Source organism: Corapipo altera, unplaced genomic scaffold (genome assembly GCF_003945725.1).
Source record: "Corapipo altera isolate COAL_440 unplaced genomic scaffold, ASM394572v1 52b, whole genome shotgun sequence".
Lineage (NCBI taxonomy): Eukaryota > Metazoa > Chordata > Aves > Passeriformes > Pipridae > Corapipo > Corapipo altera.
In genome coordinates this window covers 1,315,598-1,341,480 of record NW_020884922.1, presented here as the reverse complement: position 1 = coordinate 1,341,480, position 25,883 = coordinate 1,315,598, and the positions used below count along the sequence as shown (strand labels likewise).

The following is a 25,883-nucleotide window of genomic DNA, read 5'->3' as shown; positions in this document are numbered from 1 at the left end:
GAAGCAAGGATACGAGCAGCACAGCCTCTCAATGTGAGCCAGACTCTGGGGATTAATATACCTAGGCTTTGAGTGGTCTGGCTTGAACCTTCCCTTGTACATCAGGAATTAGGCAGGATCAAACAAGAATATCCAGAAATCCTGCTCCTGGGCAGCAATAGAAGAGTATCCCTGAGCCAACTGGCCATTTTGTGGAAGAAGCTGGTGAGGCAGTGCTGGCTTGCCTCCTTGTTTCTCCTGTGGGACCTGGAAACTGGCAAAAGTTTATAACACTATTCTTATTTTTCCTGGTATGTAATTTTTGTAGTTGCCATGGAGATGGTACGTGATGATACTTGAGAAGAATCTTTCTATTAAGATGTTACTGGCTGTGACTGACATTTTTATACAGTCACTTGAGAGGTTTTTCTTTGTGTTCTAGCAGACAGCATTTAAAAACATGAAATGGTCTTTGATTATGCAGCAAAATATCCCAGGAACTAAAGTGTCCCAAAGTATCACAGGCTATTCACAGGAACAGTGGAAAATCCATTCTGCCCTTTCCCCATTCTCCCATTTATTTCTAATTTTGAGATTTCTTTCCTGAGAATAAGAAAATGACATTTATGAGTTGAGAGGTTTAACACTTCAAAAAGAAAAAAAAAAACTACTTATAATGCTCTCTTACAACTACCTGAAAGTAGGTTGTAGTGATGTGGGTGATGGTCTCGTCTCTGTAGTAACAAGAATAGGACAAGAAGAAATGGCCTCAAGTTGCATCAGGGCAGGTTTAAATAGTACAGTAGGAGAACTGTCTTCACAGAAGAGGTTCTGAAGCATTGGAACAGTCTGCCCAGGAAAGAGGTTGAGTCACCATCCCTGAATGTGTTTAAAAGACGTGTAGATGTGGTGCTTAGGGATATGGTTTAGTGGCAGACTTGGCAGTGCTGGATTAATGGTTGGACTCCAGAGGTCTTTTCCATCTAAATGACTCTATGATTCTATACTTGTTAACACGATAGTGGATGGATATGTTCATATACAATCCTAGTTAGCATATCCTAAATTTACTTTAGTTACTCTATTTCACAATTCATATTCTTCAGCTAGGTTTGTTATCCACTGTGGATATTAACTGAAATAATCGGACTGATGAATATAAATAGGGTCTCATGAAAAGAATTAAAGTATAGAGATAAACAGAAGGGTCTCACTTCCATAGTTGCTTTATCCCCTCAAGTACCCACACCATTTCAAAACTTAACAGGCTCTTATTCCAGCCTTTACAATTTGTGTCTTTTATGGAAAAAGATATATTTTAAATTTGTGAGATAAGGAAAGATAAAACCTAATAAAGGTAAGTATGCTGTAATATTAATGGGAGAGGAACATTATCTACTATGGTCTGGAATCCAGACCAGCAACTTGTGTAAAACCTACAAACTGTCTTGTCTTTACTCAAATTTATCGTGACTTAATTACTAAGTATACTCTCTCTATTCCTAACAGACATGATGCCAAATGTTGTAATTCTTTCCTTCTTGTATATTGGACAATGTTCTTTCATGTCACAATGAAGAAATCAAGTGTATTTTCATTTCATGTTCCCACACTGGTAATTGCCCTTTTATTTCAGCTGTCCTTCAGTACTTCATATGGACCTGAACCCCTATATGAGTATATGAATTGCACTATGAAAACCATTGAAACAAGGACCTTATTTTCTTTATACATCTGTAAAGTGCTGAGTACAGCCAGAGCTCTGTGAATAATAATAGCTAAATGATAAGCCTCTTTCAATCCCACATGGTAGCCCTTTGAAAAATACGGTTTTTGTTAAGGGCTCTGAATGCCCTTTGCTTCAGAGTTAACTCATAATTGGAAGTTTAGAAGGCATTCCCCTGCCTTCTTTTTTTTTTTTTTTTAATAAGATCCATTGAGATCTGACAAAATCCTAATTACTGGAAATGACGCACAGCTTTTGAAACAGTATATGTCATTAGATTTGTTGGGAACATCATTAGATCACAAATAAATGGAGAAATCAAGAAAAGTAGAAGGAGCAGTTTTTTTCTGCTCATCAGTTCAATTTATAGGCATAGCAAGTTTTCATAAATAATGGTATATACCTTTTATTCAATGCAAATTAAGTTCATTTTTACAAGTTTTCATTTCACAGACCTGGCAACTGCATTTTGATGTGCTTTAGGAAAACATACATGTAATATAGATAAATTTCATTTCACTGTATAACTGAATCTCCAATGCAGATTTTAGTCTACAAGGGATAAATTTATTAGAATTAGTGCCAAAGATATAGATTTCACACTGGCTTTCATTTGCCTTAAACCCCTTACTTTACTTCGACAATAAATAGTGACTTTACACGTAAGATGTCATTTTAAAATACTGTCAGAATGATGTGAAAAGGTGCTATGGTAAATAAGCATCAGGTCCTGCCTGAGTGCTTGAAGCAGGACCATAGGCAGCAATGTGCCACTCTGCCACTCACTTCTTTGGAGTAGTAATATGCTACCACTGCACTTGGCAAATGGATTTCTACTGACCAACTGTTCAAACCTCCCTTCCCCACGCCTGGGCTTGCACTAGAGCTTCATGCAGCTGAGATGGGGGATGCCAGGTGAGTGCTGAGGGTGCCTTGCTCAAGCTGAATTTGCCATTTCTTGAACTTGTTCCCCCAGCAGCCCCTGTACAGGTCAATGTCACCACTGGCAAACCACGCAGGGTCACTATTTTAAAAGCCTTGCTGTGGCTTGTGAATTTTAATGTGCCTTTAGTGTTAAACATTGGCAGCTGATGTATAAAGAACATAATGCTAATGGGATATATTTTGGGAGGATTATTTCAGGTGCTTAAATGAGGCAGTGAGGGAGTGGGGGGCCAGAGGTAGGCATTCCTCAAGCCTGTTTTGCCACCAAGGGAAATGCTGGCAGATTCACAATCTCAGTCCATGGTCTGTGTGCTCAAGGATTATCTAGAAAGGACTGCAAAGCGGGTGAGTGACTTTCATGGCTTGTTCCAAAACATACTAAGGTGAAGGAAATAAAAAAAGTAGTGATTTTTAGTTTCTGGAAAGCTTAAGACTGTGACAAGACTCATGTATTTGGAAGCACTGGAAGAATGTGTCAACGGTTTGAAATCTGGGATCTGACAAAGTGGCTTGTATACTCAGACAGATGTTTCAGTGATGAAGAAACTTGCCTTTTATGGCAACAGTTTTGAATATTTAAGACTCTTTCTTGTAGAAGTCCTTAGCTGACTGAAGTAGTACCATGGCTCTGAAGTTGTGTCTGCAACTGAATTCCCCAGCTGGAGTTTGTCTCAAGACTTACATGTGGGAAATTCTGCAGTACTGTGGATGGCATCAAAATGGATATCACAACTGGAAACTCAGAGAATATGTTTATTACTTATAAAACTGGCTGTTCCACCAGTCCTTTAGCCTCTGAAGGATGTTAAATGGCAGACACTGCACAAATAATGAAACCTTTCACAGGACAAGGTGGGAACAGAAGGGCTATGGTGGCTTTCAGAGTGATAAAGCAACCCTTTTAGTTTGATAGGGTGATCTATCTTCTGTTGCAGGTCGTCTTTCATTCATGCATGGTTTTACTAGCCTGAGATATGCCATTCCATTTTTCTTCTTCTCTTTGAGCACTGCTGTATGTGATATCTCTTGTGCAATAGAAGTTGCCTGCTGATTTAAGATTCACTCTGATTTGTGATGTTTGCAATGTAATTTTCCTCTTTACTGCATTTTTTGTTCCCATTGTTTTATTTAATATAGGCCTGTCTGAGTACGAACCTGTGCAAGACAGTTTTGCCGTGCTGTAGCTGCATGGTGTTACTGTACTTTCATCTCATCTCCCTGACTGAATCCATGTGATATTTGACCTCCTTAGGGCATCATACTCTGCTTTTAATCTTTAGGGGTCTGTCCAGCCCTGGGTTTGAAAGTATGGTTCTACTGCCATACTAACCAGAGCTCATTAGCACCTGTCAGCCTGGAGCAGGCAGCGCAGTATATATGCCAACAGCAAGGCTCAGGTGAAACATGTGGTCATTGCAATAAAGTGACCTGAGCCATGAGGGAAGGTTTTGAGCCCAGACTGCTGCTGTGCATTTGCCTTGATAATACACATGCACTGTTTTTCCTTGTGTACAGAGCAGAAGGTTGCTAAAGTTAGGCACAAGGGAGTGTCACAGGGTAATGATTTTAAACTAAAATAAGGTAGATTTAGCCTAGACATAAGGAAGAAGCTTTTTACAATGAGGGTGGAGAGGCACTGGAACAGCTTGCCCAGAGAAACTGTGGATGCTCCGTCCCTGGAAGTGTTCAAGGCCAGGTTGGATAGGCCTTTGAGCACCCTGGTGCAGTGGAAGGTGTCTCTGCCCATGACAGGGTGGTTGGAATTAAATTATATCTAAGGTCCCTTCCAACCCAAAACATTCTGTGATTCTATGTTTCTCTAAGAAGAGAACTGACTTTTATGAGATGGTTCCAGTTGAGACACTGGCTGGTCATCGTGTTAGAAATCTTACGTGTCCCACAAGGATATGTGAGCCAAGCTCACAGGTACCTGATGAAGCAACCAAAAAGTAGTTGCTGTTCTGGGGAGGACACCCATGATGCAAGGCATTGGAAGACTTACTGCTGGAGACCCAGTCCATGCAGTGCATAAAGCCATCAAAGGGGTATTTGATTCACAGCCTCCGGAGGCACATACTCAGGTCATCATCAGTACTTGTACATGGATCTGATTTCACACAGTTTTTTAGATTGCAGAGAGAGCACAGAGCCTCGTCCTCTACTCACCAGCTGCATGCAAATTTTACCTTCAGAGTTGGGTGGATACCCTCTTTTGGGCTGGCTCAAGATCAACTGTGTTTCCTTGCTGGGTTTCTGGCTGCCTCCTGAGTCCTATGCAGTGTTTGTGACCCCCAGCTGAAAACCAGGAGGAAGGAGCCGCAAGGCGTTATCCAGAGATGCAACCATAAGGATAGGATCAGCCACTGGAACAAAAAGAGTTGCAGAGAGGCTGAGCTCTCTGCTGGGAGTAATGGGGATGTATTACAATTACTGATGTGAAAGCAATAAAATGATGGGGTAAATGAAGTGGCAGTTTCTGTTTTCTATTCCCTGCTGTCTCCTTTTTCTTAAACACTTAATGACAAGGCTGACAAGGCCACTTCTCCGCCTCCTCACAAGGGAGCATGTTGTCATTTAAAAAGAACAAGACTTTGGGAGCAAGAAAACAATTTCAATTTAACTGCTGTTTTTTGAAGCTGCTGTGCGTGCAGGATGAAGTGGTTAAACTTTGTGGAAGATCAGTGTTCAAGATTCGATGCTACAGCATCAAGGTCAAAGGAAGGAAAACCCATCCCTCTGCTCCACCAAGGCCCTGTGTGGTGTCCATGTGACACCATTTCCCCAGTGTGGAAGGAGGCTGCAAGGCAGCTTATGTCCTAGTTAGTGCCTAATCTCAGCAAAGATGTCTGTGCTGATGCATGCTGAGATGTCTTGTTACACTCTCCCCACTGGTTCCAGTGAGGTGTATTTCTAGAGCATGGAAAATGCACTGGCGCGAGAGCCCAGGAAACACTGCTGGAACATCCACTGGAGGATACTGGAGGGGGGGTGGCAGGCAGGGAGAGGATACAAGATGGAAAAGACCAGCAGGCATGGGCTAAACCCTTGAGTAATGCTTCTTGTACATAAGCTGTGGCACTGATGCTGTAATAGTTAGCAGAGGGAGCCCTCTCACCTCCTATATTCTCCACTCTGCATCCCCTTGTACCCATCAGTCACACCTGGCTGCACCTTGGCTGGCACCTGGCAGTCAGCCAAGCATTTCACTCAGAGCAGTTCTGTTGCCTACTTCTCCTTCTGAGCCTAAGTCAGTACAGAAACATAGGGGATGGAAATGGTTGGATTCTGCTGTATCTCTTAAGTAAGAATATTATAGTCGATTTATAATAAAGGTGTGTTTCTTCACAGTTTTGGGGATGCCTTTTCTTTGTCTGGGAATCATCTAGCCACAAAAATAATCCCTCCTCCAAGCGTTTGCTGGACCACATGTTGGTCTGTATAAATGTTGAGGGGCACCAGTCTCTGCGGCTGGTGGGCGTTGCCTTTTCACAGCTGCCCAGGGACCTTCTTGGGTAAGAGTCATGAAAGCCGAGGCTGCAAACACAGAATTGGATGCTGCTTTACAGCCTGCAAACAGTAGTTGTGCTGGGTTATGTTACCATGACCTTGTTTATAAAAATTGATAGTATGTTTGTCTTCTCTACGAAATAATGGGGCTCCTCACAGCACTATAACAGTAACCTTGAACGGGTCTTGAATACACTTATGGTGACTTGCAAAGTGTTTTTTGAAAATGTTTGTTCAACATTTTGAAAGCAGACTGGAAGCTCTGTCATGTACCTGTTATTTGGTCTTGCTTAAATGGCATCTTTAAGTGGCCGCTTAGCAAAATAACAAATCCTACTTGAATGTTTTTAGTTTATCAGCTTCATAGAAAGTTTGCAAATCTTACTGAAAATTGGACAGTCTGATTAGGAAATCATTTCACGCAATAACAAAATACATTAAAGAAACTGTCAGGAGACCTATGTTCCTGGCTGCCCTGTCAAATAGCAGATATGTTAACATGTAAGACAGTTGTGTTCCAATAGGAATTGTTTGATTGCTGATTTTCCTTCCGGATTATGTAACAAAAAAGGTCATTTTTTTTTTGAAAAAAAGAACATCTATGTGTAGTTTTCAACTGAGACCTGCCTAATTTTTTATTTCATGGGAGTTAAGGTGTTCTGCTGAAGGACAGCAAAACCATCCCCTGCACTGAGATGCCCTTTCTCTTCCCACCTGTTTACTACTTAGGCCATAGTCAACTGCACAAAGGTATTTTTTATCAGTTTACTCAGTGCAGCATGAACTCAGTGACTGAAAAGTGCAATAATTTGTTTTTGATTGGGTTGCAATGTGCTATCAGAAAACCACCATTATATTGTTCTTCTTAAACTAGTAAGTATTTTTTTATTTCTTTGTTTTGTGGTCTTGCAGACTCAGCTCTTGGGAGTTTTACTTGCTGCTGCTTCAAATTTGCTGATTAGTGTCTCTTTGAATATACAGGTATGAAATTGTTTCTATTTATTCAGAGTTGTTTATATTTCTCAAGTAGCTTTTGTTGCAGTTTGGTTTTGATGAAGTTCAAAATACAAATTTTGTTGCATTTAATAAACAATCTCTCTCTTCAACTATAATTTAACAGTGCCCTGCTGTAGTTGTTGGGAGCTCTCAACCTGTTTTGTACTGTGATTCTCATACAGGAACAGAATAAGAATTCATAACTAGTGCTCCTCCTTGTAATATGGCATAAGGAAATACCAGCTGTGACTCACTTGTAATCATTAACAGCATTTGCTGGATTTGAACTATCGTCCAGTTTTTTAAATGCTATTTAGGAAGACCCAATAGCTTGCATTGCAATTTGACAGACATTTTAAACTGAAATTTTTTTAATCCTTGAAAGTATGTTTTTCTCCATTTAGTAACAGTATCTTCTAAATATGAATAATGAGTTTCCCTGGATCTCAACATTTATTTTCATACTGATATTAAAAGGATAGGCTGAACTTTTTTTTTCTCTACCCTTTTCCCACTATGCAGTCCATTAACCCTCCTCTCTTCCCTCTAGCAGGTTGTCAGCTAAAGAACAGGTCATCATTTGCAATGTATTTCATCTGGGTTATAAACAGTCTCCACCTAAATACCATTCACACACATTACTGTGCAAAGAAGGCAGACATCTGGAGACAGAAGGCTATAAGAGAGTTGCTGAGATCACTTTCCTGTGTTTGTTGTGCATCTTTTCAATTGCACTGTGCCTTCAAGATTTAATCCTACAAGAATCTGGGGGAGAAAACACAGCTCAGGATTCAGTTAAGAACTTGGTTTTCAGCAGAAACTTGCATTCTTGATTTGAATATTATTTAATATTAATTTCATTTGTATTTTTATTGGGCTTTTTTTTCCCTGTGTTTACAAATATGGAACACTCAAAATCCTGGATGTTACTGTGAATAACATCCAGGTTTATGGCTCAAGGAAGTTTGATTTTCTTGTGCTCTTTTTCTCCTCAGAGGGCTAAACTTCCTAGGATTTCATCCTCTGAATATGTTCCTCAGAGTGAAGCTGCAGTAATGTGCTGCATTCTCTCAATAGGAGGAGTGGCTAAGTCTATGGAGTGTCACAGACATTACTGTTTGGCACATACTCTGTAAAGTAGCCAACAAAGTAGAAAGGGAGTTTGAGGAAAATTGTTTACAACCTCCCCAGGGCTCTGCAGGGATGCTTCTAAAATCAAATATCAAGTAATGGAGAAAAAAATTTATTTTACCACCATTTATACTGCAATAACTGTAGCATTTGATTTCCAACTTTTTTGACCCATGTGCAGAGAGGCTGGAGAGTAATTTGAGAAAGGAAACTATATTCTGCAGAACTAATGTGGTAAACATTGCATCATTCCCAATTATGACACCTTCCTGATGGAGACTGCCTGGACTCTGTCTCAGAAGATCAGTGTGATCAATGGCAAATTATTATCTTGTTATATACAGGTTCTTGCTGTACAGCCAGAGAGAAAACAATTATAACCTGTATCAATGATACCTTCTTCATGTAACAGGAAGTGTTGGTGGAGTATTACTTGAGTATATGTTATACCTGTTGTCACAGGTATAGCTCGTTTTCCTTCAGAAAATAATGCTTTACCTATGATCTTCTTCTAAGGTCAAACAGGAGATTGTAGCCAAATCCTAAATTCTGTCTAATTAATTTAGAGTCCTCCCTACAGAAGATGTGATTAAGTGCTGCCTTTTTAATTTTGAAATTATATTTCTGGCGAGGATATGTTTCATGGGCAGGAATGCCATGTTGTCTGTTCCCCTTCTTCCAGTTTGTTGCCGCAGTTCTGATTCTGCTCCATCTCCTGCCTTTGAGTGTTTCCAGATTCAGAGCACAACTGCTGGGCTTCTGCTTTGAGACAAGAACAGATGCGTGCAGTGATAGCTCAGAAGCACTAGCTAGTATTCTCTTAGTATTTTTCAGGTTTATTCAGAGGCCTAATTTTTCAGCCATTTCCACCACGGCTCAGAAAGCACCCATCTGAAGCAGCACTGAGTTAACACAAAGCTGTGCAATAACAAGCTGAAAACCATGCTTAAAAAGAAACCTTGACGCACCTGGAATTTGAAGTTGACAGCCCCCTTAATTATTCCACTTTTGTCAGACATAAAAACACAATGGAAGTCTTTCTATTCATGCCTGTTCCTAATAATTAATTTTCTAGAAATGCGCTCATCTCCGACTGGTTTGCCAAACTGAGCTGAAGCCCTACTACACGAGCAAGCTGTGGTGGTGTGGGATTACACTCCTGGGGCTTGGAGAGGTGGGCAATTTCGCAGCCTACGGATTTGCCCCCATTGCTCTTGTTGCTCCACTGGGATGTGTATCTGTCATAGGTGAGATTTTTGCCATTTCTTGCTTGAGTACATGCTTTAATCAAACGCTTGCTTGTGACTAGGAATAAAACCGCAGGAACTGCAGAAGGAACATAAGAGGAAAATGTTAATGTTGTGGTTTGAAAAGAAATTATTCATATAATTACATGAGCTGACAGTTTAACAAAAACTGTCTACTTAACTCAGAGACTCTTCTAATATATTTCTTTTTCCACAGTTTTTGCTTTTGTGTCACTCTGTGCTCTGCTAGTTCCTGCCAGTTTGCCACCCAGTGCTGCACCAGTGTCGCCAGCTCTGCAAGCCCCCGAAGAGGGGGGCTGCCATCCTGCTGACTGCACAGAGCTGTGGTCTGATCCTGAGTACCTACATGTTTTCTATGTTACCATCACACCAAGTAGTTTCTGCTACCTGTCCCCTGCCCATCCCCGTATCTCATGTGAACATGGGCAAACTTGCTTGATTCTCTGCATTGTGTGACAAAAAGGGCCTACAAATTTAGTGTATTTGTGGACATTATTAAACTTGTTCATTTGTTCCTTTGTGTACAGATTAACTGGACTTCAGCAGAAGTGATATGATCTTAATCTTTTCTTAATTTGGGGGTTTTTTTGTGATTAAGATATTGAGACAAGTGTGATGTTTCTTTGATAAAGTAACATAAATTTTAAAATATGTTATCATGTTGTGCTAATGCAAAGCATGGTGGAGAGGGTGATATTGTACAGAGGCTGTGAAAACAGGAATTCAGGGTGCAGCTGCATCCCTTAACTCAGTCACTTCACATCCACAGCTGAAACATCCAGGGCTGAGATATCTCAAGATATGCATATGCTGGAGCTCATTTACTTGCTCTTGGCAGGTGATAACACTTCATAGTCTGTCACTGGCTACCTGTTTTATGCTCAGAAGTGACATTGCAGTGAGTGATTCTGCATGGGAATGTAGAAAAGATGAATTATCTTCCCAGTGGACTGCCTGGCTGTATGAGGAGGCAGCTAACCATGTGTGGGTGCAATTTAGTGCAGAAAGGAAACTGCAGACAATTTACTGTAACCTTTAATGTTAAACTATTGCAGAATTTCAGAGTGAGATGTAAAGCCATGTTAGTTCACCACAGTAGGAAAGATTTCTCAAAGAAAGGAATGCAGTATTACCTGAGATGGAAATGTAAATTAATATGACGTATCTCAGGGTGATTTTGGTGGCAGTAGTTATATCTTTAACAATTGTAGACATGTCCACATGTCTCTGAACATAAAAGGATATTGACCAATCTAATTTGTTGCCCAAACTGAATAAAATGCAAATATAGAAAATGAGAAAGAAGAAGTGAAAAGCAGTGAGAAGGGGAAAAATCCCACTGGTTATTAAACTGCTGCAAAGAAGAGATCACATTTAGGGTTGATTTTTATCTGAGCAGATCCCTTCTTCTCTATTTTTGCAAAATGTGAAGAAATGTTGCATCTGATGATTCCTCCATTCTCCATTTCCCCTTACTTATAAAAAATACCAAGAAATCATTTTCCTAACTGTTAAGTGTTATCAAAATTCTCATCCACTTTTTTTTGACCCAAAATGCTTATCCAGTAAGACCCCAGAAAGCACTTTAATAGCTTATATTCCATTCCCATATATCAGCTGACAGTATCCATTTCATAGCCCAAACAAATACCTGAAATTTTATTTAGTCTAGCAAATGCTCCCTTAAGGAAGGGAAAATTAAAATTGTGTAGACAGCCAATAACAATGATAACTTCCCAGTAACACTTTCTACTACTTTCCTGTCTTCTGAAATTAAAGCCAGAGAACATCTCTTAATTTGAGAAGAGTTCATCATATAGGCCAATGACAAATTAACCAAGACACATGTGCATCATCTGCTAACAACTGGGCAAAGGATACTGTAGGCAGCAGGTCTTCCAGTTTAAAAGATCAAGAAATATTTTTCTCAATAAGTTGTGACCTCTTTTAGGTGGTGGAGGGTGGACTTTGCAGAGTCTGGTAGTTGTTTTGAGGTATTGTTGAATTTCTGTCTTTCATGAGTTAATTTTTTAAATGAAGAAATTAAGTACTTGATAAAAAACTCCAAATGTATATCTGAACCCTAAGTCCAACCTTCTGAGCCGCATTTTTTCCCAAATTCAGTGTCAACACGCCCCATATGGTAAGAGCTGACTCTCACTGGCATTGGGAATGCAGTACATATGGTTACTGAGGAGAAATGTGCTTTGTGATACGTCCAGTCATCTAGGGGGCTCTCTGCACATCTCCGTCACTCTGGGTCTGCATGGAAAATTGCCTTTGCTTGGAAACCAGGGTTTTGGAGGAGTATAAGGCAGACTGGAGTATCTGCCCAGAATGGATTTGAGCTGTACCCATCATATATCTCCAGACTTCTGATGGGAAGGATCTTAAAATAGATGGAGCCAACATCTATTATGATCTGCTACCACATTTAACTGCATCCAACTGCATTTTGCACTTAACCTGGTATCAATTAAATAGTGAAAAGTTTGTGCCTCATTCTATTGAACTGGATGCTTCCAATGACTGGCTTTAAAAAGAATCCAGCACCACAGACCATGAACTGGCATGGCACCAATAGATTTTAATTTTTTTTTGTTAGAATTAAGCTACAAAGGCTATATTTTTCTTCTTACACAGTGGAAGTATTCCTCTGTGTGGTTGCAATGATGCAAGCTCTACATCTGTTCAGGGTTTTAAATAGTTTGAGAAGACAGCAGTTGTTTTCTTCAAGAGGATAAATTGGTAAATTTTAATTTAAAAGTGGAGGAGTAATATATGTTTGATGTGATCATTAAGAAACTTTCTACACTTAAAAAATAAAAATCATGTTCTACATGTAGCTCGGGTAATTTTAGGCGGCAGTGGTTTTTAGCTCGTCATCTTGCTTTCGCCTGCAGAAATAGCTTGGAGGTGGGGGATTGGGGTGGTAGAGGCCAGTGGCATTCGAGATAATTTCTTTTGCAGTTTTCATCATGCTGTAGAGAGTTTCTTTACACTTAAATCACTTAGACTGACATTGCTGAGATCCCTTTGCATTTTTTATGTGCTCCTTGTAAATAGCTGTGGGACAAGAAATTGCTTTAGGCTTTGAATATTGATAACACGATGATACTTTGGAAAGATCCTCAAACATTCTTGTAAAAGTGGATTTCACCCACTCCAGGTAATGTAACATCTTTGTGGCCCAAGAACTTGGAATTTTGAGGACTCTGTTGCTAATGATATCTGGGAAACATTCACCAAACTATTCTTTAAAATTATTTTTGTACTCATCTAGAAAATGCAATGAAAGAATTCTCAAAGTTTTTCCTTCTCTCTGCAGTTTTTGTGTCCTGCAATCCAAGTTCCAGAATTAAGCTCACCTTATTAGTCTCTCTTTTGAGCAATTCCTCTGATATTTTCAATGTTTGTGTTCTTTTTTTAATCAGGTCACATCTCCAAATGTAACTGGCAGCAACTGCATCCTCATAACTTGAGCACTGCTCAACAGATTTAGGGCAAAATTAACTGGATGAATTTAAACTACTTGATTACATGGAAGTAGACCCTTAAGTGGGCATAAAACAGAGTAAATGCTTGGTCTCAAAGTGAAACGCTGTTGCACAAACCGGGAGAGGTGCAATAGTCTTTGAATCATGGCTAGTGCTCCACCTTTGGTATTTCATCCAGACCACCAGTGAAATGGGGACAAAATATTCTGCTAAATGGGTAGTTTTAAATGCCTTTACCTGACTGAATTAGTTACACTTAACAAAATGAACATTTGAGGCAAATATTAAATTTGGTGTGGTTTTTTTTTTAAACTATTAGAGAAGACAGAAGTAGTACAGGCAGTCTATGCATTTATGAGAACACTAATGTTTTTTAAATCATACAGAAAACTCATCTAGGAATCAAAAAGAGGAAAAGGAAGTATATACTACTATTTGAAGCCATGATCGATTGCGAAAGAAACTATGTGGTGTAAGATGACAAAAAAAGAGGTAAAAAGGTCATATTCATAAATAGCCTTAGTATCAGGAAAACGGCTTGGTAGTAAAATATACCTTTTTTTTAAAATAGTTATGGGTAGGAAAAATAAATGATAGACACTCATTTGAATTTTTAAGGCTGGATTGGACAAATACAGAAAATATACACTATGAATCAGTGTATATTTTCTACCTCTTAACTTCTCCTGTTGCGTATTATCCCTTTCTTAAAGAAACAAACAAGAAACAATCCTAACTGCAGCTTTCATGTCTAGGATGCAGAGGAGTTATTTTGTGAGCTGGATTCTCACCATTCATTGTCTGCTAGTTGCAGAACCCACACATCACAGTGCTCTTTATTTCTGTTTGTGCTGGAGAAAACATACATATGGAGATAATTGTAAACTATCACTCTCCTAAGAGAATGAGCAGCTGACTGAGCTATGTGTAGCACCATGACAGCCTTCCCTCAAGGCACTTAATTGCACACCATGAAGAAACTCAATTTTTTAAATCATTTTTTGTGTTTAAATTGAAATTTGCATGCTGCAGTGAATATATGTTCATTCAATAATGTGAATGTATAATCATTCAATATGCAGTGAATATATATACATTCAGTAATGAATGTAAAACAGCCTAGTTTATGCTCATGCATGAAAAGATGTTGTTTCAACATAAAAATTAAGCTACTGAGCAAACTCTTTTTTCCCATTACATTAGGATGTGTTGGTTCTGTAATGTTTAATCCTTAACAGATCATCTTGCAGATTTTCTGCCCTTCTCTTGATCTAGCAGGCGACCACTCTCAGTGGGAATGGGAGTTGGATCTGTGCCTACTTTTGAAAGTTTTACCTTAAAAATTAGTTAAAAAGCCAAAAATAGTTCTGATTCACCCAACAGTATACAAGTCTTCTCAGATGACCAGGAATGTAGTCTTTGCTCTGATGATTTAAAGGCTGACAATCCAGGCTTAGAATTGTGCATGTGTTGTATTCCCTAAACCAGTGGTTCAAAACTAGCAAGGCTTCAGAACAATGATAAATCACTTGTTTTGTTGCCGAGCTGTTGCCAGCTTACTCTTTGACACAGTTTTTATGTCTGCATTTCTGTATTCTATTGCTGACCAATTGAAAAAACCCAAACCAACAGAGACTATTTTTCACTTTGACATGGATCTCAATCTCTAACTGTCTATAGGTTTGGGTTTTTTTTTATTTTAAAAAAGGCAAACAAAAAACCAGTTGCAAAGACATATTAATACGTTGCAGCACAGCAATTGCCCAAGATCCTCAGTCTATTCACTCACAGAGTTGAACATAATGTTCAATAATTTATTTCCTACATCACTATAATGGTGAAGGAGGAGGAGGAGGCACACAGTATCTGTGACAGAGGGAGAACAAGAGGACCCTGGCATGGGAAAGGGAAAATTGGGACTGGGTGGTAGGAAGTTAGACTTCTGCTGTGGTTATAGGGTGAAATCAAGGTGAAGGGAAAGTGGCCTAGGAGGAAAGTGTGAGGGAATAATACCACTGGTAGTGGGTAGGAAAGGTGGGAAGATGCAAAGCACCTCCCCTGTGATCTGAGGGATGGTGGGAAAGAAATGGAGAGTCCGGTGAGTTTCAGCAGGGATGCATTTAGGAACTGAATTTGGGATACAGTAAGTGCTTAAATCCATATATCTGGTAGGCTTAGCTGTAGCCTCTGGATGCCCACTTACTCTCCTGCCACGAGTTCAAGGGTCCTAGGATAACTCAGGTTAGAAGGAACCTTGGAAAGTCCTTAACACAACCTCCTGCTCACAGCAGGATCAGCTTGGAGGCCATCCAACAGAAAGGAGATGGCAAGGAGTATGTGTTGGCCATTTAACATATTGTCTTTACCTTTTCTGGAGGAGTTAATGTCTTAAGCAGCTGAATGCACTTGAGGCTGAGTGGGAGCTCAAGGGAGTTAAGGAAGAGGAGTAGAACAGCTGGGAGGGCTATGCATTTCTTGCTGGATTCCTGGGATACACTTTGGTGTCTGCCATTTATCCTGCAAGCCAAGGAAAGCTGCAAAGCCATCAGAATTGAAAAACAGAAAACACCAGCCTGCATACCTGCAACTCACAGGCTCCCTCCATATCCCTCCTCCCAGGCCCACATGGTTTCTTTGCTTTAACTTGATCCATCACTACCTCAAAAATTGAAGAATATGAAAGACTATCCGAAAGCCAAACTTGGGAGCTTAAAACCGAGAAAATTAAGAAAAGGAAAGTAAATTAAAATATCTTGTTAGCCAGTGTGTTCTCTTGGCTGTGCTACCATAACTTGCTTAAAATTCAGCCCTTGAGGTAATAGCCAGAGTTTGCCAGAGTTCTGATCAGTCATGTATGTCTTCTAGCATCTCATCAGATCTGTGTAACCATTCTCTGCTTCTTCTCTTAGATTTACCCCTTTTGCTTTTCTTCTTCACTAGAATGTGTATGGAGCACTGGCAGTTTATCTACAGGGACAGTTGTCTTTTGTGTTCAGAGTATCTCCTTGGTCTTACTCTCCTCACCTTGGTGTTTCACCTCCTCCCCTACTTCAGTTTTTCCTCTAATCCCAGATGGCCTAATATACGTTCTTCAAACCTCTGCTATTTTTAGATTCCTCTACATATTACTCTACATTAATTATACATACATTCTGTTGAGCTCATGTTCATTGGTGCATTACCAGCTATCTCTGGAGAAAGAGCTGGCTGCATTTGAATGCATTATTAAAGCGGATGACAGGCTGAGTGACAAGTTTCATTATCTGGCTCCATTCCTGTACCTCCTTGTGCCCACTGCCAGCCTCAGAGGTTGTGATCCCCCCAAGCTGCCATTTGTCATCTGCAGACTACTGAGCTCTGAAAATCTGGGCATAACTCATCTCACCCCAGACTGAATGCCAACAGTGAAATTGAACTCTAGACTGCATTTGCTAGATCTCTGCTGAATGCAGAGAGCCCCGATAAGGAAGTACTCAAAAAAAAAAAAATCACTAAGGTATCAGTGATTTAAGCAACAGGTCTTTGCTGTGACACTGACTGCCTAGGTGGGTAGGCTAAGGTGGGATTTGGGACATTTGGGAAAGCTATGAAAGCAGGGCGACAGAGCAGTAATTAATTCCTGCACTGTCTTGGATGATGCTACTTCTTCCCTGGTTTTTGTCCTCTCTTTTTTTCTAAAGCTGGGTAGCTCTGCTATTACCAGTGTTGCCTGGATACCACCAATGTCTTTGCTCCAGCAAAGTTGTCACTGAAACATTAGAGAAAACTGTGTCAAGCACCTTACTTTCTGTGAGGTATTTTCAGCTGAAGATTCTTTTATTGCACTTATTAATTTGTATAGGTCTCCATCACTCTTGATACAGTTTAACTTTGTGACTTCTGCTAGATCTGATTTTCTGCTGACTGGATAACACAGACATGATGCTGAACTCCATTTCTCTGTTTATGTCTTGGTGTGTACCTCTCCAGATTTATCTGGAGTACATCTACTAGCTAATCACAAATCAAATTTTCCATCAGAACAGTAGAGGTAATGATGCAAAGATAGTTGCAAAAAGGTTGAAATGTTGTTTCAAGAATAAAACAAAAATTTCATGCTGTGGACAGGAACAGAGCTCTTGTAGCAGCATCACATGACTTAGGTTCAGTGTGTGCCTTCACCATTCCTCCTGGGCAGAGACTTTCTTTGAGGTTTCTAAATGAATCCAACATTGCTGATGCACCTCTCCCAAAGGACTTTCCTCATCTCTTTTACATAGGAGCTATCCAACTTCTTTTGCTTCTTTTTAGAGGTAGATGCTCTAATGTTGTATGCTGGAATGGAGCCACCTCTCCCAGGTGGCCAACATTTTAAGTTCAAACTCCTTCTTTCCTCTCTAGCACATGTCCACATTGGGTTGCTTATCAGAAATCCTGGCCCTACCACTGCTGCTGCTCACCTGTGCGCTACTTCCCATCCTAAACGGGCAGGGCTAGGAGCTGGCAGAGGGCAAATGCAAGAGCTGAACAAGGGACGGAGTTTTCCAGGAAATGGGACATCATTTCCAGGGCTCACGTCTGATTTTCTCCTTCCTCAGTACAAGTCCCTGTGGAAGAGCATGGGCAGAGCTCCCATATGGTACATATGTGGGGCTTTCTACCTGTTTGTTAGCAGACATCATGACCACTCTATTAGTTCATATTCAATGCTATGCTTTTGCAGTGGCTTTCTTCCTCTCAATTGTACTGCAGTTACTTTACTTATAAGCCTCTAAAGAAGCAGAATTTTATTTTTCCATGTACCCTGAGCAAGTCTGTATAGTGAGTTGGTAGCAGAATGGGGAGTGAAACAGTAAGGCTGATTGGTGCCTTTTCCTGATGTTTCCACATATGACTGAATCAGAGCAATTTAAGCAGTGTCTGCTTGGGAGATGGGAAATGTATTGCATCTTTTCAACCACGTAAGAGCCTGCTGGATATATCTGAAATATTACAAAAACTGAGCGTTTGTTGGTTGTAGGAATGGACTCCTGGCTGTTTATATCATGATATGGTGCAACAACAATAGTTATGAGATATATTTAAACTTGGCCCAAGGCAGCTTTTTGCTATAGCACTTGATATTATAACATATATATATATACACATATATAAAAGGTCTTTATATTTCTATTCTAGGTAGTGCATTTATTTCTGTCTTTTTCCTAAAGAAGACCATGAGGACTGCTGATATATTGGGTAAGTAAGCATTTGCTAATATGGACATGTGTGCTGCCATATGCTTAGCAAGCTGTAACTCTCACATAGACCCCCACCTTCACACTCCCACTTTCCCGAGCAAGTGTTTCAAGGCAGATACTTTCACAACTGGGAAGAAGTGATAAAAAGAGAGAATCTTCAGTACATGAGGATAAGACTGCATTCCCAAATCCCCTGCTCTTACAACCATAATTCATTCCTTATGTGTCCTTACTGCTCAAATTTATTTTCATTTTCTATTTTTGCCTCTGAGGTTGTCTTTAGTATTATCTTTATGAGTACAACACAGTTTTAATAAAAACAGGGTAGTTATTGAGTTACTCATTCAAAAAAAAAATTGTTTTTTTCTTACTGCATAGACCTCGCACAAAAATTCAAGCTCAATTAAAAGTGATAACTTCCATTTAGGTATTAATTTTATCACTTCAAAGAACAAACAATAATGTTGCCAAGTGTTTTGTTGAGAAATGTGGTCTTCACTCTAAAAGCATGCCAACTTTTTGTCTATGTCTCAGATGTTTTTGCATATCAAAACTGCCCACCTTGAACACAGCAATACTGAGAGACAAGCACACAGGGTTTGGGCTTTACACCAAGCCATCTCAGCTGGGACAGCACACCTGATGCAGGGCACCTGATATTTCTGTGCGTTCCTAGCATCTCTAGGTCTGATTGTCCAAACTATAGTGAGGACAGCTGTTCTCATTAATGTTTCGGAGAGATCTGTTCAGTATCATTCCAGGAATACTATATACTATTTATTTAGGTTTGGAATCCAAGTTTGCCAGCTCAGCTGCTACATTCAAAACTCCCCCTCCCTTCACTGATCATGTTTCCCTTATGGCCTTATACACTGTGTGTTGCTTTAACTAGTGTTCAGCACTGATTTATTTTATTTCTGTGAGTTTGACTTTGCAAGAAGGATTTAACAATGTCACTACATTCCATAGGAATGAGCTGTATGATGGGAAATATGGTGATGGTTTTGCAAGCGCATAAATATAGAACAATTCTGCTTTTCCAAAGGAACTGTGTGAGATAACAGTGCCAGCAAAGCCCTCCGGATGTGCTTTGTTTTGTATTCCTGAGCCTTGTATTCCACCCCAATTTATAGGTTTGCCAAGAATTTTAAGGATTACTTGAAGAAAAATTGATTAGCTAATATCTTCCTTAATCCAATACAGTTTATGAGCTCAGGATCAGCTCTCTTATATCTTGATACTTCAGTGAACATCTGTGTTTTTCAGCTGGATGTCCACAAGGCAGAACTTCCAGATTTTTATTAAAAGTACAATAATGCAAGTTCGACCTTGAAAAGGGGCCCTGGCAACCTAGTGGCTGAATAGTCTTTGGAAATCAACCTTTTATAAAACAGTTCATAGGCCTGCAAATACAACAGGGAGTGGCCAAAATGTTGGCCTCACAGCAGCTTCACATAAGCATTGGACTGGAACATATGTGTTGCATCTAATGTTTCCAGGGCAGGTTGATATCTGGTGCAGATCTCAGTGGCCACACTGACTTTGGGAGAGTTATATATGTTTACGCTGGTTAATGATCTAGCTGACTGCACCAGTAAGCAATTTGTCCTTTCAGTTTAGGCTAAGTTTATGTGATGTGCTTTGTGCCTGTGAGAAATACAAAGAATTGATTCTGCTTTGTCATACTCTTGGTTTTAGAGTTGAGAATATGTGAAAATGCTTTGTTGAATTGGAACCCAAAATCACAAGGCTTTACTGACAACTTTTTTCACATTTCCAAAATTCTCTGAGTCTTTAATAAAAATTAGACTAGATAAGACCACAAATGCAAGACAATCCAATTACCTAAGCACAGATCTGCTTTAACAGACTTAAACGTTCTTCTAGAAACCATTTTCAAATCATCTGGAGAACAAGGATGACCATGATTGCCAAATACTGTATTACCAAAATAATGTATCCTTTTCTTTAAAGGTGGAACACTGACAGTAACAGGGACATACTTGTTGGTGACATTTGCTCCAAATGTACCTCAAGAGCTCACAGCAAGACAAGTACAGAATTACTTAGTGAGCTGGCCTTTTTTGGTATATTCAGTGAGTATTTGATTCTTACTACTCCCTAAATCAGAAAAACTGGTGTTATGGGGCCTTTAACAGCATTATAAATTAGTGGTAGAAAAACTGCTTGTGGTGATAAATTGTGTGATTTTCATAAGAGAAAAAGTCCCTGGGTCATCATCCTTGTCCCCTGCAGCACCAGAAGGTGTCTTTTGAGCTATGTGCCAGGGGAAGGTCATAGTCGTGCAGGATTAACAAGAATGGAAAGATTTGGGGGTTTGGGGATATTGAGGGAAAACCTAAATATTGGTACCGCTTATATTTCCTATGTATGTTTTCATGCCACTCTGTCTACATGTACAGCTAAGTTACAGGGCTTTTCTGGAATGTGATGGAATTGTGCTTTTAAAAAAAGGCTATGCAGACTCTTGGTCCTGTTTTTTCCATTCTTATCACTCTGGTTTATCCCCATACTGTTAAGCCTGGCTGAAAGGAGCTTTGTATGGAGCTGAGATGTGAAGGGGTGGCCTGCTTTAACCTGAGTTAGAATTCAAATACAAAAAAACCATTTTGATTAAAGTATCTGTGTACAAACTTCAAATGCCATATGTCTTCTTTGATGTATTTAATTAGCATCAGAAACAAGACCAGAGAGTGTAGGAGGAATTTCTGTCTCTCTTTTCCTCTGGAAAGTTGAAAATGTTTTCCTCCAGCTGAATGTAAAAGATGCAATATAGGAGCTTCAGAAGCAGTTACTTTTTTCCCAGTAAAGTGACTCACTTGAATTAGATTCTTAGTGCCCAGGCTTTTCTTGGTAGGACGCTCAGTTAGAAAGCCACTGAGTAAATAGTTTGAGGACCTTAATCTTTTAGCCAACCTCCAGACTTTACATACATCTAACTATCCATGAGACTACTGATTAAGCGCAAATTACATGCTACCATAAAAAAAATGTTGATCCTCTCTTTCGGTTTGTTGTGCATTTTAAACTCTTTCAATTTTTTGTGCATTTTAAAGATCCTGAAAGATGATGATACAGCTCAATGGAAGAAATTAATGTTCATGTTGTATAAATCACAACAGGCACTTTCAATCAGGCAGTAGAGAGGCTTTTGAAAGCAGTGCCAAGGATCGCTTCAGCCTCCACAAGAGCTTCAGCAAGTCCGTGCAATCAGCACAGCAAGAGGGATTTCTTTAGGAGAGGGTTCAGAAGAGGGATCTCAGTGCTCACTGGAGGACCCTCTCTCTTTCCTACTGAATATCCCCCTCTACCATGCAATTTCACCTTTAGATGATAATGCCTGGCATTTTAGGCACTGATTTTAAATTTTTGATTCACCCATTTGTATAGAAATGCTGGAGAGAGAAAACTCTCCATTCACATCCAGTGACACCAGAAATTTCTGGGTGACATACCATTCACGTTTTTTTGAAACCAACAGGTTGCTGGAAAAGGGCTTTTCCCCGTCTGATGACTTTATTGACTTTGTTTTAGAAAAGTTTGTAAGAACACAACTGAATACCCAGGAAGACTGTGCTGTATTCTTCTTAGATAAGATTATGAGGAAGTGGTAGGTAACTCCTGGACTTTTTTTCCCCTCTTCTCTCTTTTCCCTGCCTCAGCCAGCATCTAATTCTATATGTACAGCATGGGTCGTAGGGAGGGATGGAGTAAGTACACAGCAAATCTTGTTGAATCAACAATATATCAGTCTTTATTTGTTCCTTCTGCTCCCTGGATTCATCTGTGTTGGGCTTCTTCTCTCCAAAGAAAAGGGAGGGAGGAGTGAAAGGTTCCACAAGAGACTGTGAGATATCAGACTTATTATCCTTGTATGCTGCTGGAAAATCAACCAAACCATGTTGTGCACGTTCTCTTTGGGCAGGGAGCTAGCTATTCATAATTGTTTGTAAAATGCCTAGCACAGTTTGGCTCTTAAGATGCAAAAAAGTGCAGCAGAAGTTGCAGAGTTTTCAGTATAAATATATAGTGAGGAGACAGTTCAGAAGTATAATGCAGTCCAACAGTTTTTCTAAAAGTAGCCCCAAAGTGTTGTCTGCTGAGAAATACAAAGCCCCAATGGTACAAAATGTTCTCTGTGGGTGGTAAACCATCCCATGGCATTCCACTGGCATATTGTGCAGAAATAGCCTCCAATTCCCACAAGACAACTTTGAGTCACCTTCTGAGACTTTGCAGTAGCATAATCATGTCTGAGCAAGAATGACTAGCCTAGCTTGTTTTTCTGTCTTTTGGTTATGTGCACTTCGAGTTGCTACAGATAACATAAATTATAGAGGAAGCTCTTAGGTTTCCCTAAACAGAAGCATAGTAACTATTGGGTTGTTAATATTTAATCTCTGCAAAATCAGGTTCAAAGCATTTCTGCTTTTCTTTCAAAGTGCCTAGAAGACCCTCTTGGTTTATTGGTCCTTATGTTGCTGTATATGCTGGGAAAACACTTGAGGCAGACAGTGTGGTATTTTGTTCTGGTGCCTTTTGATAATGCTCAGAAAGATGAAAAACATCATGATTATAAAAAAACATTGATGAGGGCTTGAGGAGACTTCTGTAGAGGTTAGTTACAGCAGCCGAGATCATTGTAAAACAGGTCATGTTCCTTCAATTCCTCTAAACAGAATATGTGAAGCCGATATATCTACGCACTTACCATTCCTGGAGTTCATATTTAACTCTGCTACAGCTATGAGAGCAAGCACTATTTTGGGTAGTTCTCAGGAGACAATCATAGGCAACAGCTGAGACACCCCAGGAGGGCTCCTGTCTGTGTGAGGTCCTGTTAGGAGCCATGCACTCTGCTTGCAGTGACTTAATTGTCACAGATTCTCCTTTGTCTTGTGATTAAAGGTGGCCTGTTGGTGGTTCACCAAGTGGCAAAGAACCATAGAAGAATAGTGCTGGGCAGCACTAGGTGAGAACTAATGTTTGAATTTCATGCTTAGTAGGTGAGACTTGGCAGAGCTGAATAAATTTAAACAGCAGCCCTGAAAAGCAAACATCATTTTTTCTCCCTAGGTTTGGCCACAGGACTGCCATCTCTGTCCCTACACCACTTCTGCTCTTGGGGCTTCCTCAGGAGGCAGAAGCAGACATGAACACAGATCTGTGCACCCCTTCAAGAGCTGCCATCAGGGACTCTTATGTCCTTTTGGTCATTTTTCTTGGCTGTTTCCTTTCCAGAGTGAGTCTTCTTGGTGGGTTTGTTTGCTTTTAAGCAAGATGAGATCACAGTGGAGCTTTTTGGTAGTTTTAGCAAGAGAAGAGCTGATGACAGGGTGAGGATTAACAGAAGGCTGATGGACAGAGCCTGCTATGGTGTCCTGGTTCAGTCAAGGCTTGTGCTGCTTGGCAATACCTGCAAGTCAGGGAGTAGGAGTGAGGTGGAAGAGGGAGTGGAATACCAGAGCTGCTGTGATGGAACAGTTTGAGCCAGTGATTGTCCCTTGCCTTGGTTTTAGATGATTATTCTTGCATAGTTTGAAATCTTAAGTGACAGGGCAGATGATGATGCTTCCCCTGCTGGGATCATCTAGAGGATATAAAATGAATCAGTGTAGGTTTAGCTGGCTGCCTGCAGTTGGGTTGTCTCATGGGTTTCTGTACACTCTAGGGGGTGAGGTGAGTGGTGCTCAGGTTTGCCCTGGCGGGGGAAGCAGATCTCACAGTGCTGTGTCACCTGGTGCCATCGCACACCATCCTGTGTTTCAGTCCTGGACTTGTGTGTCGTGGAAAAGAATGCCTAAGGCATCTCTGGAACTCCTTTCTTAGCCTGGTTATCTTTCTGAGTGAGGAGTATTTACTTAGCACATCTTTCTTCTATTCTGTTATCAATTTTTCACTATCAAAATAGCAATTGAAGCTATTTGGAGGTTGTTGTAGGTGCAGCCTGATAATGTGGTATTCTGTGCTGACCCTAATATGTGTTTGCCAGTGGCATGAAGAGCGAATCTGCTAACTTTTACTTCTTCTCTCAAGTTCCCTCAAAGCCCTGTCAGTTTTCCACAGGGAGGCCAAGATGAACTCACCTGTCTGCAGATCTTAACATGTATCCTGCCTTGGTTCATGATTTAGACATACCCAGTGTTGCACTGTTGAATAAAGCTGGGGAGGCTGGCCAAGTTACTTACTGTGAGACTGAAATTTCTCTTTCTTTGTGCTGTCTCAAAGGCTACCAGGCTTCTGAGCACTTTTCAGTGCAAAAGTCCATCACTCCTGTTTTCTTAAGTCTGCTGAGCCTCACAGAAGCTTTATGGTTCTTACACTTGTTGCTTTCTTTAGGCATGGAGGGGGAGAATACCCACACTTTTGAGATGGCAAAAGGCAAGAGTTACTGAGGGAATCTGCAGACACAAATTAACAGCAAGTCAGTAAATTTAACTGTCTGTCATTTAGCTGTCATATGTTATTGAAGGAGCAAAACCAGACCATGCATGGTGTAGGTAAAGCTGCTTCAGCAGCTGCAATTGCAGCTGCAGTGTGGTCTGTTGGTTGCCATTGAGATTTGCAAGGTAAGCTTCTGTCAGGCACCTTTGATTTGAGAACTACTATGTGAAATAAATGCTTTCCTCCTTATGATGTATGGCAGAAAATTTGAACAAAATTTTGAGGAGAGTTTTTAGTAGGAATGGTGAGAGGGGCAAAAAGGGTAGGATAAATGAGATTGCACATGGCAAAGAGTGACATTGAGAATATTATAGCTAAAAGTAGACTGCTCTATCTTTAGCTAAGTGCTTTACTCCATAGGAATTATAAACAGAGTTTCTGTAAGAATTATTACAATAAATATGGGTACCTTTGCTGTCACATTAAAAAAGTCTTCTCAACATTACCTGTGATGAAATATAGATAGAAGTGCAAAAAGAAAAACTAAATAAATAAGTAATGCTCAGTTTAAATTTTGCTGTAATAGGAAAGATAAATGACAATAATTGTTTGATAGCTCGGTCAACTGGCAATAAAATTATTTTTTAGCAGAAGGTGCAATGAAAAGACATCTCAGTCTTTGAATGAAGCATTTATTACACAGTTTCACAGCTCTAACTTTCTTCTGTTTTATTTTCAGATCTTAGAAATTTTAATATTCTGCATTCTTCTCTATTTTTACAAAAGAAAGGCTGTGAAACACATCGTGGTTTTGTTAATGATGGTAGCACTACTGGGTAAGAACATATTATTCACTTTAATGTTCCTGTCTGTTACTTGATAATTCCTTGTCACTCAGTCTCTCAGCTAGTTTAGGCTGGGGCCATTTCAAAGCGGTGTGCTGAACGAGAAACATTTGAAACATTTCACATGATTTTTACTGGGGGCTCTTTTTGGAGAAAAAAGCTGATTATGAAACATAGTTTCTATGCTTATTGATGGGAGTATTTCTTTTTGCAGATACTCTGAAATTAATATGCTATGTGGAATGGTATTCTGAGGCTTTTTTTAGATAACACTTTAGGTTTAGATCCTGGGAAAGTGAACTGTTTGAAACTTTGTTTTGGAGAGCAGGCTGTGAAAATCAGTTCTTTAAAACAGAGCAGCTTAA

General features: G+C 39.9%; 1 protein-coding gene across 2 annotated transcripts in view; it reads left to right on the top strand.

Moving 5' to 3' along the window:
- Positions 1 to 25,883, top strand: part of NIPAL2 (NIPA like domain containing 2) — a 49,101-nt gene that overhangs the window by 11,081 nt on the left and 12,137 nt on the right. For both annotated transcript variants that reach the window (XM_027657057.1, XM_027657056.1), the window contains exons 2-6: positions 7,070 to 7,138; positions 9,360 to 9,531; positions 18,207 to 18,266; positions 20,243 to 20,364; positions 25,413 to 25,509. In XM_027657057.1, coding sequence (XP_027512858.1) covers positions 7,070 to 7,138; positions 9,360 to 9,531; positions 18,207 to 18,266; positions 20,243 to 20,364; positions 25,413 to 25,509 — 520 coding nt within the window. The remainder of the gene's footprint in view (positions 1 to 7,069; positions 7,139 to 9,359; positions 9,532 to 18,206; positions 18,267 to 20,242; positions 20,365 to 25,412; positions 25,510 to 25,883) is intronic.